General features: G+C 41.1%; 1 protein-coding gene across 4 annotated transcripts in view; it reads left to right on the plus strand.

Moving 5' to 3' along the window:
• FGF12 (fibroblast growth factor 12) overlaps window positions 1-20,472 on the plus strand; it is a 558,339-nt gene that overhangs the window by 260,544 nt on the left and 277,323 nt on the right. The window contains exon 1 of one of the 4 annotated variants that reach the window (XM_080652332.1): window positions 19,127-19,930. The exons of the other annotated variants lie outside the window; for them this stretch is intronic. Within the exon in view, the coding sequence (XP_080508458.1) occupies window positions 19,732-19,930 (199 nt within the window). The 5' untranslated portion in view covers window positions 19,127-19,731. Of the gene's footprint in view, window positions 1-19,126; window positions 19,931-20,472 lie in introns of those variants that run through there. 4 annotated transcript variants of the gene reach the window in all.

Genomic DNA, 20,472 nt, shown 5'->3' on the forward strand with positions numbered 1-20,472 from the left:
TATACACAAATATGAACTTAGTAGAGGTATTTTTTCAGATGCCATCAGGCATACGAAGAGGCCGTGTTCCTCATACCTGCTCCTCTGCAGGTGGCTGCAGTAAATGAGCTTTCCCTCAGCTTCTGGGAGATTGCCTGGGAGGGAGGGCTCTGCTCCCTGCTTCTGTGTCTCCGTTGCACTGATGCTCTTTCAGAACTGTATCATCGGGTGCAGTTTAAGAGTTTCTCAGTATCTTCTCTTGAAAGAATTTTTTTTCCTCAATGTGGTACTTATTCTTCCTTTCAAAAACACATACTATTAAATGAAATGATGTGAGAACCACTAAACCATTATTCATATTATCTTCCTAAATGAAGAAAATGTCCACCATGTTGATTATAACTAACTTTGGGTTGTGTTTCTTTTTCTATCCAGATAACACAAGTTACCAATTGAATTTCCCCTGCTGATTTAAAATACTATTTGTGTTTTTTTATGTTTATTGAGTCTAGATTATGTTAAATACCACCACGTTATTAAAAAAATGCTAGCCCTGCTGATGTAAGTCAGTGGTTGAGCATCAACCTATGAACCAGGAGGTCACAGTTCAATTCCCAGCTAGGGCACATGCCTGGGTTGCAGGCTTGATCCCCAGTAGGGAGCGTGCAGGAGGCAGATGATCAATGATTCTCATCATTGATGTTTCTAGCTCTCTCTTCCTTCCTCTCTGAAATCAATAAAAATATATTTTTAAAAATGCTACATTTACCTACTATTATGTTAGTAAAAAGTCCCAGATGATCACATTCTAATAAATAGTTTCCATTCAGCGCATATTATGTGGCATGAACTATTCCAAGTAATTAATGTATTTTTTCACTTATTCCTCAAAATAATCACTAATTAGTTTTAAATTTTATCTTTATGGTTGAAAGTATTACAGATGTTCTCCCTTCCCCTTCTCCTCCCCCCCCCCCCCCCACTGACCTCTCCCCACTGCTCCCCCAACCCTAGGTCTTCATTGCACTATTGTCTGTGTCCATGAGCTATGTATATATGCATATAAATTCTTTGATTAATCTCTTCCCACCTACCTGCCCTTCCCTCTGAGATTAGTCAGTCTGTTCCATTTCATTCTCATTTTTAAGTTGACTGCCAAGTAAAAGACAATAAATTAGTAATTAACCTAAGGTTCTATAGTTACTTAGTTAATGAATTAAGATTTAAACTCAGGATTCTGGTTACAAGTCAAACACTTTTCTACTCTTAAGACATTTGGTTCTTTTGAATCCTGGTGCTTCTTATGTAAGTGTCTGTCTTGGAAACATAGCTAAAGATAAAAGTAAGTGCCTGTACTGTCTCCTCAGCTCTTAATATAGTTACTAGGGTGTTACCATCTTTCTTTTGTATCACACCTTTCATCACCTATAATTCTGAAATAATTCAGTAAAAATAAGAAGGAATATTACTATCCATACTGGATTGCCATCCTCTGAAATGGGTTATCTCTGGGAGAATATTAAACATCTAATTTGAATAGCCACACAAATTTCTAAAATTGAAGCCTAATATATGTTCAATTGTTGTAGTCCATTCGGGTTGCTATAACAACAATGCCATAACATAACTGGGGATCTTATGAACTACAGAAATGTACTTCTCATAGTTCTGGAAGCTGAGAAGTCCAAGTTCAAGGTGCCAGCATTTTGCCAGTTACTATAGGTGGTGCCTTGTAGAAGGCATGACAAAAGGAATGGCCTAGGAAGCTCTCTGGGGTGTCTTTTATAATCACCTCCCAAAGGTTCCACCTCTAAATACCATCACATTGGATATTAGATTTCATTATATGAATTTGAGGTGGGAGGGCACAAACATTGAGACCATAGCACCTGTTGGTTTCCCGCCGCATCTTTTACTTTATACCTTTCTTTGTTAAGTTTTAGATGAACAATGTTTTTATTTTCCCCTCAGAACATACTGTGCAAACAAAGTATGCACGACTCCTGCTGTGCTAACTGTGGAAACTGACAGAGTGATGTCTCAGGTCCCCCGCCCAACTACCTCATTAGAATCATAAACCATCAGAGCTCATGTGGACTAAGGAGGGTCCATATCTACCTCCTTGTTTCTAAGGGGACTGGGTCCCAGAAAAAGGAAGAAGCACTCAGGGTCTTAGGGCAAGTTAATGGTAGAAGCAGGACTAAATCCAGGTCTTACACTATCTGTCCTGTACTATCTTCCATGTATGCCCTTGGGAAAGCTTTGGATATCTATACCTGTTTCCCTACTTATGAAAACAGACAAATGTCATCACATGGGACTTTGCAATAACATTCATAAAGTAAGTAAGTGTAACATCATAGAATTTGGTCTCTTAGAGCTTCATTTCATGTGCTATGTATGCTATTTATATCCATTAAGAAAGTTTAGTAAGACACTTCCACCCCCCTATAACTTTAATGTATTAAATTTTAGTTTAATATAATTTAATTTTAATGTAATAAATTGACTCTGGTTACTACTAACTCTGTCGGACCATATTTATTCCGATTGTTTTTATTAAAAGATGCAATAGTACAGAACTTTATTGATTAAATTGTATCACAGTCATTTTTAAAAACCTTCAGTATCTCTCTGCTGCCTGCAAGATGCATAAATTCCATAGCAATATATCCTATTCCCTAGGAAGTGTCCCCAAACATCCTTTGGAAAGTGATTTCTGCAATATGTTTTCATACATCATATTTTCTGAACCCAGCGAACTGTCAAACTCTTCAAATACTGCTTATTCATTCATTGTTTTGTTTAATCAAATTTGTTTTATTAATCATGAGCTTGGCACATAAGATATAATAATGCACAAGATACACAGAGTCCCTGCCCTGGAGCATTTCACAGCCTGCAGGATGTCGGATACCTCTATGCATTTCCTCTCTTTTCTCTGATGAGAAGGGCTTTCTTAGTTCCTTTTCTGGGAGGTCACTGCCTGCTTATCCATCCTTGAGTAGGCAGTTCAAATGTCACTCACTCCCCGAAGGATCTTGCAAGGTCTCTTCCAATGGAAAAAAGATGTTCTCTCCTGCACATCCAGCCCAGAGCCCACCATGCATGAGAATGTGTTTCATTCTGGCTGCTATCACATAAAATATTTGGCTTATCTACCAGATAGTAAGTTCTTTTGGGGATAAACAATTTTTTTTTTATTCCCTACCATGTGCTAAGCAGTTTGTGGCATGTAGTAAGGGCCCAGTAAGTGAGGGATGGAGGGGTAGATAAAATATCTGGATAGATAAAAATAAAGGTTTAGGTAAATGTAGAAAGAAAGGAAATAAATATTTTGATATAAAACTTGGCAATAGATCACATTTCATCCCTTCATTGCCCTTACCTTAGCAATAAAGAAAAAAATATATATATATAACATATTCACAGAATTTTATACACACACACACACACACACACACACACACACACTGGAGATGAGTTGTTACAGAGAACAAACAGGCCATTTTTGTATGGACTTTCCTCCACTGGCTTGTGATTCAAATTATAGATGTTCAAGATGTAGGCGAATTCCTTTCTTCACTGAATTTTCCCTAAGCTGTAGTTGTTTTTAAAGATGAGTTACAAGCTAATAAACACTCCAGCAATGAGTTGCAAGTTTTGCATTTAATTTAATCTTAGAAGTCAAAGAAGCACCACGGGGCGAACTAATTAAAGAGATTATTTATGTGACTATAAAATGTTGCAGCGTTTAATCCATATATTAAAGGCAGTGCCTGCCCTGAAATTACCTGATGGAGAAGCTCCTGAGGTGAGATTAGTGTCCTGCCTTTCAGCTCACATGCATTCCTGGCATGCTGCACCAGATGTTTTGCAAGCAGCACTTCCTGGTGAAGAAAATTCTCATTAGCATCACAAAGAATTCTGTATCTTGATGACACATCTAGGGTTACAAAGAGAATTATGAGTCCTTTATCCTATTCAATAAACCAGTAAGAGCAATCCCTGTGGTTTTAAAGAATCCTGCTTTATTTGAAAGTAATGTTGAATAAAGAGGATGAGGGAAGTGGGCCTGGGCCTTGAGGCAAAACAGAAGAAATACCTACATTTCTGCTCATGGAGGTCATTTGGGATAACCATTAATGTTGCTTAATGGAGATTTTTATAAATGATTTGATTTCACCTAAACAGCTAAGTTTAAAGGGAGGAGAGTGAGGAAAGGTCCAAAGAAGGAAATAAAAAATTTCAAATTAAGGGTATCGAGAGAGAGAGAGAGAGAGAGAGAGAGAGAGAGAGAGAGAGAGAGCGCAAATGCCATCATTTATCAGGAATGTGACCTTGACCCACTCAGCAGTCTGGGCTTTTGTTTATGCATATGTAAATCAGGCATATAATAATGTTAATAGTAATACATAAATAACTTACTGGGTGTTTGTCAGGACTGAATGGGAAGTTTGCTATACATATCGGATTTAATTTCTTAGTCTTTCTTTAAAACAAAGCCTAAAATATAGTCTTTAATTGAAATATTAAATCTCATACAGAGAGACCACTGACAGAATAAGAAGCCTGCGCTGTGTTTTGGCTGAAGCCACCAATAACTATGTGAACTAAGGTGTGCCACACCTTCCTCAGTCTTCAGTTTCATAGCCCATAGATGTGGGCATTGGTCTGGGTGATTTCTTAGGATTCCTTCCAGTGCAGTTCTTATGTTCTGTGATTCCATATCTAAGTCTTTGTAATGAAAGACTACTATCATTTTCCAAATGATCCTATGGAACAAAAGAGCTGTTAGCCCAGGCTCTGTCAATAAGCAAATAGCAGTTATGCATTAAAATGCAAAACCCCAGCACTTAGTGACTTCATGCTGCATTAAGTTGCTCTTCTAGATACATACTAATACAGTGGCTCCCTACGACTGAATACTCTGAAAAGAAAATCAGAGGTTGGCATTTTATGGATTCTTCTAGTATAATTCTTTTTAAGTCTTTCACACATTTTATTGGCTCTAGGAGAATTGGTTAGTACAGCCATACATATTTTAATTACATAGATTATGCAAGAGGGGGCTCTCTAACAAAGAAGAAAATTAGTGACATACACATTTAGGCTTGATTCTGCTTCAGAAGCAGAATGAGTCTTGCAGTGTTCAAGGAAGTAGAAGTGAGATGCTGTGTTATCACAGGGCTCAGTTAGGATTATAAACTCTTGAGAATGTTGGTATTGGGGATTACTTTTTGATGATTGCAGGATGACAATGCGATATTGGGTGGTTAGTGTTCTGTCTGGCAAAGGCAGCCACACCATAAATTCCGGTCATTCTGAGCAAGCACAGAGCTGCCAGCATCCCACCCTTGGTGAATATTTGGGTTGAGCAATAAGGGAAAATAGAGAGAGGATTTATTCAATGCATCAGAGGAAGCTGTCAGGCCTGGAGACAGCAGAACTGATGTGGTGGAGTGAAGAGGAAGTCACCAGATTTAAGTCCTGACTGAATGAATATGCTCCTCTTTCAATGTTTTGTTCTATAATAGTATAATTTCTGTCATGCTTATCCCACAGGATTATTATGAGGATTAAATGACTGAAAACAAAAACACTCTATTCAGAAGGTGTGATATAACTTTTTCTCAATCTAACTTCCTAGTTCCTGCATATCCTCAGCTATCCAGAAGGAGAAAGCCTGAGCCTGCTCCCAACCTTTCTTAGTTGAGAGCATTTTTCATATCAGGCCCAGGGACAACTTTTCTTTTCTTGTAGGACAATAAAGGAGGGCTACACCAATGATCACACCACCCTTCCTTCTCCCACACTACCACCAGCATCACATGACTGGGAGGTGACTGATGTATTAGTAAGACCCTGGATCCAGACTTCCTGTGTTCAAATCCTGTTCATTCCCTTTGTTACCTTATCCTTAGCCAAACTGCTTAACTTTTTTGTTCTTCTGTTTCCTCACTGTTAATAATTATACCTTCTTCCTGGGTTGTTGTGAGATTTAAATAAGTCGATACATATAAAGTGCTTAAACCAGTTAATGGTAAATCATTAGCACTCAAAAAATATTTGCTTTCATTATTATTGCCTTTATCCAGATTTATGGAGTAGTGCTTGGTGGTGAAAGGTAACCAGTCCATGTTTAGTTCTTCCAGGGACTGAGGGCAGGAGATGAAGCCCTGGGCCAGGAGATGAAGGAGAACCAATCACTCTTTTTCCTCACCTGAGGATATGTTTTTTTAAATTGAGAGAGTGGAGAGAAATGGGGGAAGAGAGAGAGAGAGAGAGAGGGGAGGGGAGGGGAGGGGAGGGGAGGGGAGGGGAGGGGAGGGGAGGAGAGGAGGAACACCAATTGGTTGCCTCCTGTATGTGCCCCCATGAACCCACGACCTTTCACTGGGCAATGCTCCAACCAACTGAGCCACACTGGCCAGGGCACCAATCCCTCTTTTTACTTTAGTTAACTACCCTGAAATTAGAAGGAAGATAAAAGGGAATATCTGAGTTTGTTTTATATAAGTTACATGCTACTGGTAAGCATTACAGTTAGAATCAGAGAATTTTAGAGAGGTAAGGGACCTTAGCATTCATCTCAGTTTAAGAGTGAGAAAATGGAGACAGGGTTCCATATCGAGTAAATATCATGAGAATGAGATTTGAGCTCAGGTTAAGAATAGATCTATTTGGAACATATTGCTTCTGTTGACTCTCTTTACTGTAGAATCATCTCTTTGATCCAAATGATTACAAAACTGCTTATGAAAAGTCATCTAAGATATTACACACCTCTGAAATCTTCATATGATGGGAACAGCTTTATTTTGTTTTATGCCATCTCTACAACTAAGAGACCACTTCATCATTTCCTATTTCTCCCACATCACCACTCAGTCAGAGATAGAGGGATCCTGTTTGAACCAAAATTAAGATAATTTAACAGCTTCAGAGAGTATTGCTGGGATTACAGTCATTTGTTCTCATGACAGTCTTTGCTATAGCTACAAATGCTTTTTCTTTCTCAAGTAAGTGGTCACCTTGAAAACATGTGTGTACTTAGAGCATATACTTTTTCCCTTGTTGCTTAGAAAACCTAAAACTAAATGTCAGTCTTGGTTCCAGGACCCTTCCAAAAGTAACCTTCCATTAGAGTACTTGAAACATATAGATCATTAGTTATGCCTTTAACTATTTCTCATTTTATAGATGTGTAAACTGATGCACAAAGGTTACCTGACCTCTCTCTGGACATGCAACCTTCTTTTCACAAGTGCCTAATAGTGGGACACATGCTTACTCTCCAATTTTGAAAATAATACTGTGTAGACAGCAAGTTAAAAATTGTCAAGCAGGAAACAGGATGGCTGCCTTTTAAAATTCCTAACCTCACAAATGTGACAACTGTCAATCCACCATCTAATACCTCTTCGTCTTCCTCACTGTGCTTTGAAACATTTAGTTGAGAAATCAACTAATAATTTTTCTTAGTTTATAGTAAGTTTTCTCAAATTTGATTTGAGTTTTCCAAATTTGTGATTATTATTTTTTATTTCTAAAAAACAAAATTAAAGATACTATGTTAAAAGCTGTGAATGTGTACATAGGTGAAAATATTTCCTTTGTTCTATGATAAATTTAGTCTCCAGATTTACCTATGATTACTAATAGTAGACATGGTACATGTAACAACTGTGACTTCAGGCCAGTGTATTTACTTTTCACACTCCATTATCAGCCCATATTTTACCAACAGAGGACCTTCTATTCATGGAACCACCATAGGGCTCCTAATATGATTCTTTGCCCTCCTAACCATTTTACATTGGTTCTCTGTTCACCTTTAAGCTAATTAGCTTTTGGTTACTTCAAAGTCTCCTACCTCAGTATGGGATCTTTCCTTCACAGGAAACTTGAAGGTCAAAGAGCATCATCCACTGTGGTTTTGTTTAAACCCTAGGGGCTTTTTACACTGGCCTTCCCTGGGGAGCTTTCCTCACTTATGTTTTAATAGGTTCTTATGTTTTCTTTCCCTCACTCTAGATTGCCACAATTCAGAGGAATATTATCATTTAGCCTTTCAGCTGTTCATTCGGAAGCAAACCCTTTAATCAGCAATGTCAGCCTTTGCAACACACATTCACACCATACAAAAGAAGTGTTAACCCTGCACTTTCTTCACAGGGTGATCTCAATATGCTTCCTTGACATTCTCCTTGAATCTTGACTCTTGCTCTGTTTTGCTGTTATTTTTTTCAACTAGCAATCAGTTTCATTAGTTATTTATCCTTATCTTTCTATTTTCTTTTTAAAAAAGTTTTGCCAAGTATTACTTTGGATGCATTGTATATTGGTTTTGATTTTTTTCTCCACACTGGCAATGCTGACCGTAACCATTTTATAGAATATCCTTCTCAGCTCTTGGGTCCCTCCTCCTGCAGTATTGCTCCTGATCTTGACTTGAATATCTCTGATGATGGGAAACTCACTTCTCTGTTGTGTGTACCAGTCTATTTCATGGTTGGTCTGCACTTCCATAAATATCAATGCTGAACTGAATCCAAAATTTCCTCTGGGCACACAGGATACCTCATTCTTTTTCAACAAGAACATGTCAGACACTTGAAGATAGATATCACTTTCCTCAATTCCTCTTTCCCTGGCTCTTGTTATTAAAATGGGACTTCAAATGAGGCTGTGATCCCTGGAGAACAGTAGCACAATGCCTCTGACTTAGATTCTGAGCGGCCTTAACTCATGGGTTATCTTAATCTTTTTAACACTTCAACAATGTAAATGATCTTATAAATTCATGTAGTGGATCATCTAGAAACAGTCACCAAGAGAGTTTTGGACTTGGAGTCACTTAAACTAGACTTGAGATCTTGACCAGACCCATACTTCAGACAATTAATTAACTTTCCTGATATTTGGTTTACACATTGTACGTGTGAATAACACGTGGCCTTATGGGATTATTGTGTATGGAGCCTAGTAATGTGCCTGGTGCATAATAAGTCTTAGTTTTCCTTTTCATTCCTTCCCTATCCTTCCTCTCATCCTCTTCTCCATTGCTGTTGTCTTAGCATAGTCAACCAACCAGAGACACTTTTCTTACTTATTTTTTAAAAGGTCTCTTTTCTTATGGTCTCTAGATGATTACAATAAATGTACCTTATGTAGAATGAGCTGATCACCTCTTGAAATCTCTTCTAGCTAACACTACAAGTTTAAATACTAATATCCTGTCCAAAATGTAAAAATATTACTGTTCCTTTCTGTGTATATTCTTTAAAGAAATATCCTTATACAATAATCTTATCTCTTTCTGGATTTCTGAGCAGTGAAATGCCTATTTACATCTACCTATCTATATCTACCTACTTAACTACCTACATATGTATCCATTCTGGTTTAAATTTCATAGACACACAGCCATCTATATCAGTGTCCTTTTGACTTCCTGTTGTATATACTGGTTTATTTGGACAAAATTAGATAAGGGGGTTAATGTTTTATGTGAAAACGATTTTTAAGTGGGTGACAGAATTCTACTAAGTGCTTTTTTTTTTTTACTATGCTGTAATTCTTGAATATTTTCTTGTTTGCCTCCCTACTATTGTGAAAGAAAGCTTGCTAAATATATTTTTTTTAATTTTTATTTTGTGCTACTTTCCTTAACATAATAAAGAGAATTTGGAGATTTTTTTTTAGATGAAAGATGCTATATTTCATCCATCCATTTGTCCATTTACTCATCTACCATCCATTTATTAGTTAACTTTATTCATACTTTTTTCTTGTTTCAAAAGCCAGTGCTATATTTTCAATATATTATTATAGCTAATCTAGGTCCTATGTAGCAGTCGGTTTATAGGCAAATAAACTTAGGCTCAGAAAGACTCAGTAATGTTATGCATGGACAAATTATTTACTCTAACTTGCATATACTTTCTACTTTACATAGCATATTTAGAGAATTCTAAAAATTCAGGAGTTGCCCTAACAGGTTTGGCTCAGTGGATAGAGCATCAGCCTGCAGACTCAAGGGTCCTAGGTTCGATTCCGGTCAAGGGCATGTGCCTTGGTTGTGGGCACATACACATTAGGGAATGTGCAGGAAGCAGCTGATTGATGTTTCTCTCTCATCGATGTTTCTAACTCTCTATCCCTCTCCCTTCCTCTCTGTAAAAAATCAATAAAATATATTAAAAAATAATAAAAATTTAGGAGTAGAAATGACCTTACTGGTCACCTTGTTCAAACTTCCATTTGCTCTCCTGATAGTTTTCACTAACCAGTTGGTATATTTCAGTTATTTCCAGTAAAATCTTATTCAATATCAAGTACCTATGATCACAGGATCAGCAGAGTCTTTCACTAATTTTATTTTCACAGCACCCAGATCTATGTGCATACAGAATACCAAAATATAAATTTATTACCATTTTCATAATATAGCCTGAGTGCCAGTCATGTGCTGGGTGCTGTAAGAGACTGCAATTTCAACAAGATCCATTCTTGAAAATTTGGAGTCTAAAATTAGAAATGAGAGCAACTACGAATGGTCCATGAAGAAAGCAGCTCAAAAAAATGGGTGACAGCATGAATGTTAAAATTATCAAACCATTTAAGGTAATTTTGATCATATTCTGAGACTTTAAAATTGACTACTCATTCTATCTGATGTCTGTTCCTTATTGTGATATTCTTCTTTTGTGTGTGTGTGAGAGAGAGAAAGAGAGAGAGAGAGAGAGAGAGAGAGAGAGAGAGAGAGAGAGAGAGGAGAGAGAGAGAGAGAGAGAGAGAGAGAGAGAGAGAGAAACTGAAACTATAGGCCTAAAATTGGGTGATGGGGGTTAGACTACAAATCTAGGTACCATAAATCCTCTCAGGCTATCAGATTTTAATAGATGGATTGAATTAATAAAGCAAAATGGTCTACTTGGAAATGTGTAGGCCACCCTTGAGTTAACTGAGACTGAGCTTTCTTTTGTTTTAATATTTTTATTGATTTTTAGAAAGAGAGAGGACGCGGGGGGGGGGGGGAGGAGGGGAGAGAGAGAGAGAGAGAGAGAGAGAGAGAGAGAGAGAGAGAGACATCAATGTGAGAAATAAATATTGATCATTTGCCTCCTGCACACACCCTGACTGGGGGTCAAACCTGAAACCTGGGCATGCGCCCTGAATGGGAATTGAATCCTCAACTCTTTGATGCACAGAAAAATGCTCAATCAACTGAGCCACACCAACTGTGGCAACTGAGTTTGCTTCTGGATATTAGAATAAATGTTTTCATTTTTAACTTAAAGGGATGGATGGGTGAATTAATTAATTCAAGTACTTACTGAGCACCTGCTACATACTAAATGCAATTTTAGGCACTGGAGATGAAAAAGAAAACAAAATAGAACATCTTGCCCAGCCGGTGTGGCTCAGTGGTTGAACTTTGATTTATGAACCAGAGGGTCACGGTTCGATTCCCAGTCAGGGCACATGCCCGGGGTTGCAGGCTTGGACCTCAGTATGGGGCATGCAGGAGGCAGCCGATCAATGATTTTCTCTCATCATTGATGTTTCTATCTCTCCTTCTCCCTTCCTCTCTGAAATCAATTAAAAAAAATACAACATCTCTCTGCTCATCTGGGTTTTACATTCTAATGGGAATCTTCCAACATGTCTCTTCTACAAAGAAGGGGTATTACTGGACTGGTGACATTGGAAATCAGAGAAGGCCTACAGTGATGGGGAGTCACTTGAGGCAGATTCTGTAACATCCTCAAGCCATCTGGGAATGAGCATAACCAAGTACCAACCATGTGGTTCAAACTAAACTGATGTACATTTTTTAGGAATGTGAATGAAAGAAATGTAATTTTATCCTATTTTAAATTCCTTTAATTTATGTTTTGATTTAATTTTCCTATAGTTTTCTTATAAAACTCAACTTGAATTACTGAACTAAGGAGGAGAAAGTGTTTGAAGGCCACATCCTCAGAGCCAAAGGATACTCTCTTGTGGCCTAGAGTGGACAACCACTACCTTAGTTAGTTCCCTGGATGAGAAAGGCAAAAACAATAGAGGGAGAAGTTTTGGGACACTTGGATCCCCCTCCTTTCCAACATTAAATAACCTCTTCAAGGTCATTTATAAGATGTGAAACCCTGCTAAGGGAGCACTAGAGGGATGTGAATGAAAGGATAACGGTTCAATTTTTTTCTCTATGTGACCTAGTTAGGATATGAGAGACATTGAGTTCAGAAGGCCTAAAATACACTCATAGATCTTCACTCATCTGTTTTGTGACCTTGGGAGATTATGTCACTTATTGGAGTCTCAGTTTTTCTGTAAAATTGGGTATTATTACCTCCTTAACTTTACTCACAACGTTGTCAAGAATCTCAAAGAGATAATATATGGGGAGATGATTATTAAACAGTAAATACTCTATAAATGCAAATGCTAATTCCATTATTACTTGATTATAATTGTCCATGGTACCATTTTTTATTGACACACTGGGTGGGGGTTGATAAAAATACTTTTCCTCCCACCTTCTATGTTCTAGCTAACAGAGATTAACAAGAGAAAATAAATTTTAAATGTTATTATTGATTTTAGAGAGAGAGGAAGGGAGAGGGAGAGAGATACAGAAATATTGATAGGCTGCCTACTGGGGATGGAGCTCAAAACCTGGGCATATGCCCTGACTGGGAATTGAACCGGCAACCTCTTGGTGTATGGGATGGCACTCAACCAAATGAACCACACTGGTTGTGTGAGAAAATAAAATTTTAATACATGTGCAGAGAATACACATAAGCATGAGAATTCCAAAAACAGGCAAATTTGGGTATATATGTCATATTGGACAAATGAAAAAAATAGGGGGAAAAGTTCTTAGATTTCAAAAGTAAAAATGGGCAATTTAGGGGTAGCTAAGAGAGTGGCAAGCAAATTCATGCTAGGCAATTCGGACACCATGGTTCACATGGGGGGTGACCCAGTTAACAGGCCCCTGCTTGGAGCCTTCCTATCTACCATACTTAACTCAATTTAGGCTAAGTTGAATAGGCTAAGATTTCCTTTTTGGAGCAGGTCTTTACATCTGAATCTCTTGGACAGGAAAAGGGGAAAATGTTCTTTCTGAGTCTTTTGTTTCTTAATAACCAACTTAAAATCAATATCCTGAAAGACAGTTTTAGGGTGGCATAACTTTGTTCTCTTTCAAGTGTAATATAGAGGATAAAAGGAAGTAAATTACATGGGTTACATTTGAACTCTACCAATTCTTAACTGAGTGACCTTGATAAAGCAACTTAACCTCTCTGTGCCCCAGTTTCTTCAGTTATAAAATGAGGATAATGGCAGAACCTACCTCAGAAGTGTTGTTATAAGGATTCAAGGTGTCTATAATTGCAATGCACTTATCACTGTGCAGGAAGCTTAGCATCGACTCAATTTTACAGAAAAACTGAGACTCCAATTAGTCATATATTTCTTACCAAAAAGAGACATTCTCTATGGCATTGATAATGTCTCTACTTGAGTAATAAGGATACCACCATTAATATGTGTTATAAAGAATTAAGTCTATTGTCTTTCATATATTGAGAGATGGCCAAAGCCAGAGAAACATAACATGTAGTAATTCAATTGTTGAACTGTTGAATGAAACACCATAAAAATTTGTTGTATGAAGGAATTCACAAATTATTAGAAGGTAATTATGCTTTTGCTGACCTATTTTAACAATCTGGCAGAGAAAAGAAAATGGAAATATAGTTACTCTATGGGATGAAATTTATGGAGAAATGGTCTTCTTCTGCCTATCGAGCTCACTGTGTGAGAGCCTAGGGATCTCGTATTCACAAAGCTTTGAGACAGGGGCTGTTCTTAGAGAGGGATGATGTATGAACAGAGCTAGGTTCCTTTGTGTTCCCAACAGATAAGGACATTGACAATATTCCACTAATGAAAATTTTGTTTGCCATTACAATGTCAAGTTGATTTCTAGCCTTTGTTAAATGCATTATGTCCAGGAGTGAATGATGATGTCTATGAATTACAGATTATGTTTTATATCATTATCACTCTTCTTTGAGCCTTACAGCAGCCTACTTAGATAGGTACTACTAGTTTTATTTTCATTGGTCTATTTTGCAGATATGCTTTAGAGAGATTGAATAACTCTCCAGTGGCATATAGCTAGTGGTGGCTAAGACCAGAGACAAATAAGATCATGACGGTATGCACTCTAAGCTTGCTGAGGGCAGGGAGAATGTAGAGGTATATAGAGTAATCCTTGGGAACCAAAAAAGAGCCTTGGATGCAATCTGTGCTCAGTTCAGAATTTCAAGTGAATGTTTACAGTAGTCCTAGTAGTTTGGTTTGGGAGTTGGAAGACATGCCTATGAATAAGAGAAAGACTATTAAATATTCTGTTTTGTCATTTTAAAATATGGAGAAGATGAGCCAGCAGACATGGCTCAGTGGACTGAGTGTTGTCCCATGCACCGAGATGTTGCTGGTTCAGTTCCTGGTCAGGGAATATACATGGGTTGTGGGCTCAAATCCTGGTAGGGGGCATGCAGGAGGCAGGTGATCGATGTTTCTCTATCATTGATGTTTCTATCTTCTTCTCCTCTTTCTCTAAAAAAAAAAAGAAAATCAATAAAACATATTATTTAAAAATATGCAGAAGATGAAGACTGTCCATGTTTTATTTGTTTGATTGGAGGTCAGAAATATAAATGTAACTATCTAATTACCTTTCAGTGTGTACTGGCAACCTTCTCCAAAGTAATTAAAAGTGCTTTCACCTATGATATCTCCAGAATTGTAAATGGAAATTCTCAAGTTGTGCAAAGGAAGACAGTCTAAAAAGCAAGGTATTATTGTCCCTCAGATATTCTCCTTTAAAATAACCTGATTGTTTTACCTAAATCATCAGTAAGCTTATTTAATCTCATTCCTGACCCCAAAATACAAAGATATCAGAAGTGTCCTAATAACCAAGGAGGAAGACTTGTGAGATTTAGAGGCCCAGGGAAGAAAGTTATGAATTTCTGGATATAAAACAATTAAGTATTATTTCTGATCTCAGTGGCCCTGTTCATAGGTTCTACATAACTTCTTAAAATTCCCTTTGCTTACCTGTTTATTTTCCATTGAGGAAATGGAATAATGATGTTGATGAAGACTTAAAGGGCTACACAGCTGAAAAGCACTTTGACAGTAACTGTAGGAGTGCAGGGGGGAAAGTGAAGTCTTTGTGGTCTAATCACCATGTTCTTTTAATAGAGATCTAAAGACAGGAATGATGTCGCTCTCAAAAAGCTGACATTTATTGTTTACGTTTTCTTCCTTAAATGCCTAATTTGATGCTGTCATGTCAAGACAGAGAGAACTTCAAACAGCCACTGTTACCTGCTTTTCCATCTTTCCCCCATCACCCTCTTCTATCTTAGGACTGCTACAGTTGTTACCTTCTGCATCAAAACATCCTTATTTCTCATAAACTCAGAGAAAAAAATAAACTCAAAGATTAGATAATACACATCCTCTTTCCAGGTCCTCTCCCCTTTTTTGAATGGAGAGAAGTAGGAGGCACTATAATCTTGGATAAAAGTGTTAGATTTTGAAAGTCTGATTTTATTTCTTCCTTCTAATATTATCTTCACTTAATATATATATTAAACTCTCAAACTCTGACTCCTGAAGAACTTGTTAAAAACTCAAATTCCGGGCCTGGCTGGTTTGGCTCAGTGGTTGAGCATTGACCTATGAACCAGGAAGTCAATGGTTCAATTCCCAGTCAGGGCACATACCTGGGTTGTGGGCTCAATCCCCAGTAGGGGGTGTGTAGGAGGCAGCCAATCAATGATTCTCTCTCATCATTGATGTTTCTATCTCTCTCCCTCTCCCTTCTTCTCTGAAATCAATAAAAAATATTGATTTCAGGGTTCTACTCATAGAGATTTCTCCACATTGTGAGAAATCATCAGGAACCTGCATTTTAAAAAACATCTCAGAAAAATAGTATGCATTTTCTTAAAAAAACCCAAAAAACTACACTGTCATCATCTCTTTCACTCATTTGGCATTTTCCAGTTTTCCAAATGCTTGCGCATACATATTTAGTTCTATGAGGTGGATGTTCGAAATGATTCTCACCATTTTGAGCATAAGAGAGAGACTCGGAGGTTAGCAATGATCTTCTCAAGGCCTCGCTATACACCCACCTCTTGCTAAGATTTCTCACCTTAGCTGACCTTTTTCTTCTTGGGTGTTGAACTGAAAAAGGCAAGGAGCCCCAAAGCCAGCTAGTACTATCTGTGCCTGCCTTCCTCAAGAATGAGACAGGTCTTCTGGTAGCCAAGGAAGGAAGGTAATTTTATCTGTGGAATGTGAACATTTGCCTAATTGGTACAGTGCTACTTTGATTTAATTAATTTATCTTTATTCTTGAAAGTATTAATTTAAAATGAGGAGCCCCTTACCCCACCCAGATGTACTATTAAAAACGTATTCGCATGTTTTGTTCTATATTGTTAAAATGCCAAGTTCTCTGTCCTAATTCAGCCACACTGAACTGTTGCAGGGGATCTGTGCTGCCCACTGACAGTTGGGATTCCCCCCTCTCAGACATCTTGCTATTGAATCTTCCTTCCAGCTGTCTGTCCCATAACCCCCTGTCTGCCTGTGTTATGCCCAGAGGTAGCATGAAACATCCAAACCCCCCAGACACAGTAGGGTTGTTTGACATAGTAGTGCCTGGTCTAAACACCTTACAAACCTCAATCCTTCTCACTGTCTATGTGAATTCCTGGTAGGTCCACAGGTTTGTGACCACAGGCAGAGAGTTCCTGGAGCCTCTCCTGCTCCCACATTCCTTTTCAGTAGTTTCCAGGGCCTGCATTTTCCTTGCTTTCTACGAGGGTGGTCCCAACATACACCTGTTTCTGCTTGGAAATCACCCATTTAATCTCTGGGCACTACCTTTGACACCTAGCCAGGTGTCTAAGGGGAGGCATTAAGGATATTTGAAGATAAGTTGAAAAGAGAGTGTAAATATAACTGATAGCCACGTTGAGACCTTGGCATGAATGGAAGGTGATTCCTTTTGCATTACCAAAATCTTTCATGCTGCATTTTAACTTGGGTGGCATGATCTCCTCTGCTGAGTTTTCTGTGACATCCAGCAGTCCCCACAAGCACTCCTAGAGACCTGATTGCACTCCAAAGCTGCTTGTTGACTGCCCTTGTCCACAGTCACCCTCTCACCTTACCTCCATTCTCCCTTGTGCAGGGTGCTCACTTGGTTCCTCATTCTAGGGAGTGAGCCTGTTTTGCAACTTTCCAGATAGAACCAAGAAATCTGGTTCAAAGGAAGGGGAAACACTTTTCCTATTCCAGGATGAGCTAAAAGTGGGGCTCAACCTGGGGGCCCAAGATAAACAGAATTCTACCTGCTCCAGATTATTGAAGAAAGGGTGCACTGCCTTCTTTCAGCTCCCCCACCCTTAACCCCTTCCCTGCACACTCAGTCCTCCAAAAGGCGTGGGGTGGTGTTTTCTCTTGGGGGAGGGACGGGACAGAGCCGACCCAAGCTGCAGTTTCCTTGCTCTGCCTGAGAATTTCTCATCCAAACCTCAATCACGTAGGATTGCGTAGAGAGGAGAAAAGGGGAGAGACAGAAGACAGAGAAGGTAGAGAGGGGTGACAGGAAGGAGAAGAAGGGAGTCTGGGAGCAGAGGGCGCAAGGCAGAGGAGGAGGACCTGAGCACCCGGCTGGCTCTTCCTGCGCTCCTGGAGCCCGGCCCCCACCTGGCCCCACCTGGGCGCTCTGGAGCTTTCTGGAGGGTGGACTAGCAGCGCCGGAGGTACTCCCACCACCAACGCTCTTGGTCCCACAACCATCTCAGCAGCAGTCGTCCCTGCGTGGAGTTTCCTATGGAGCTAGCGCTCTAGCCCAGCAAGCAGAGCTCACTGGGAGGCGGTGACAGCGCACGGGAGCTGGTTCAGCTCCCGGCACCCAGAGCCCCAGCCCATGAATGAGAATCCACCCTGAGAGCCCCCTCCGGGGCCTGGGTCCGCAACGAAGGAAGCCCTGCTAGCCCAAGGCTCTGAGCGGCCACCCGCACAAGTTGGGCGAGTTGGCAGGAGCCCTCACCTGCCTCCTGACCGGTGGGGCCCCAGAGTCTGCGTCCATCCGGCCTCAGGACCCTGTTGGACGCTCCGCCGACTCCCGCAGTGGCCCCAGACGGCCCAAGGGCCCCGCCTGCGCCCCTGGCGCTAGACCATGGTGGGCAGCTTGGGCCGGAGCCGCAGCCACCTAGAGCCCAGGTCGCCTGCAGCCAACCCCCTGCCCCACCGGAGCGGACACGCGGGTGTTCACAGCGCATTGGTTACTTCCTTCCTCAGCCGGGATGGGCCCCGCTGGACTGAGTGATCGGCCTCCTGTCCGCCGGTAATCCCCATCTGATCTGCTGCCTGCTCCATCGACTGCCAGGGGGTGCGAACCTGGGGCCAGCCTGCGCGGAGATGACCTGATCCGGCACGCCCGGGCACCTCCTCCTTCCTTTGCTCCCTCCGAGTCTGTGCCGAGACAGGCTCCGTGCTGCGGGAGGACCATGGCGGGGAGCTCCAGTTAAAGGCGTGTGGGCGCTGCGCTGGAGAGGACACCTTCAGCATCGCTGCCTTTTGAGGGGGCTTATTTAAACGACTGAGTCATTCCAGATTTAGGATTCCCTAAATAATCACCGACTGTGCCCGTTTCGTGCCAGAAAGCAAGCGGAAAAGAAAGAGCACCCGCTCTTGGGACCCCGGTATCCCTGCTCCCACGGGTTGCTCTCTGAGGAGTGCCTAGCCCTCGAGGATCTCCCTCCCTCCCTCCCTCCCTCTCTCCCTCCTTCCTCCCCAACCCCTCATTCCCTCCCTCCTCCCTAGCCTCCTGCCCTCTTTGGCGAGCTGCTGGCTGGAGCTGCTGGCTGGCGGGGAGTCCGCTTACCGCAGAGGTTCCTAGCTGCCCCCTCCCTGAGCCCCTACCCTGACTCCCGCTAACAGCTCCCACTTCGCGCCTCTCCGAATGTGAGAAAGGCGGCTGGTGAGATGCAATTCTTAGACCTCACCCAGCCGGGAAGGACCTCCTAATCTCCAGAACTGCGGACCGCAGGGAGTTAAATTGCTGCCTTCCTCTCCTTCTCTCTGCGGTTGGTGGCTTGTTCTCTAAAGGAACGTTTTATTCACTTTTTAAGTATTTTCCACAGGGGCAAGCCTCCGTACCTGGTCCAGACTCTGCTTTATAAACGGGTTTTGTATGATGTGTGTGCAGATATACTTTGGGCACCTTACAACGCTTGCGTCTCCGCAACAGGGGCACGGCTTGTTGTTTTGCACCTCTTTCTTCCCCTTCCACTGGGTACTCTGAGGGCAGTGTGACCAAACTCCCCAGTGCCCCTGGGACGCCGATCGCTTGGGGTGCGCGAGTCTAGTTAGCAGGAAGGCCTGGGAGCGCCCCGCCCCCGCCCCCCTCCGCCAGCTGTTGGGGGAAGTTTACATCTGGATTTTCACACATTTTGTCGCTGCCGCCCAGACTCTGATAAACCTTGTGGGCGCGGGTTTTCGGAACTGCAGCCTTTTCAAACATTAGCACTGCCTCCCGCGCCTCCAGGCCCCGAGGTCTGCCCTAGCCCCAGCGGAGAGCAACCTGAGGGCGCAGTGGAGACCAGGGCCTGTGTCCCTCACTGAGCAGCTATGGCTGCGGCTATAGCCAGCTCCCTGATCCGGCAGAAGCGACAAGCGAGGGAGTCCAACAGCGACCGGGTGTCGGCCTCCAAGCGCCGCTCCAGCCCCAGCAAAGACGGGCGCTCTTTGTGCGAAAGGCACGTCCTCGGGGTATTCAGCAAGGTGCGCTTCTGCAGCGGCCGCAAGAGGCCAGTGAGGCGGAGACCAGGTCAGTAGAAACCCCGACAATGGGCTCCCCAGAGGCTGACACCCTCCTCCTCTTCCACAAAACACCTGGGAACAGGCATGGAAGGGAACCCAGTATTCCCTTCCATTCCGGCCCCCCTTCTTTCTTAATTTTCAGACATCTCTCTGTCACCCTCTTTCAGTTAATAGTTTCTTGTCCCATATTTGGGGAAACACTTTATACCTTGCTGTAACTATGGTTTGCCTAGGATGAGAGTTATCCACATAGATACTTCTAGTCCCATGTAGCCTGTAGAATCCTTCAGGGCACCTCCTCATTAATTTTTTCTCTCTCCATCCATCCATCCATCCATCCATCCATCCATCCATCCCTTATATTACCTACTGAGAACCTAAATATAAATAAGCCCTTTATCCCTATATCTCATACTACTTAGCATATTTCTTGACTCATAATAGATCCTTAGTAGACATCAGACAAACTTAAATTTATTCTCTTTTTAACTCTTCCTCCAGCAACACATGATACTGCATCATTCAGATCTTCCTGTCAATTTCTCACCT

Source organism: Plecotus auritus (assembly GCF_963455305.1).
Source record: "Plecotus auritus genome assembly, chromosome: 2".
Lineage (NCBI taxonomy): Eukaryota > Metazoa > Chordata > Mammalia > Chiroptera > Vespertilionidae > Plecotus > Plecotus auritus.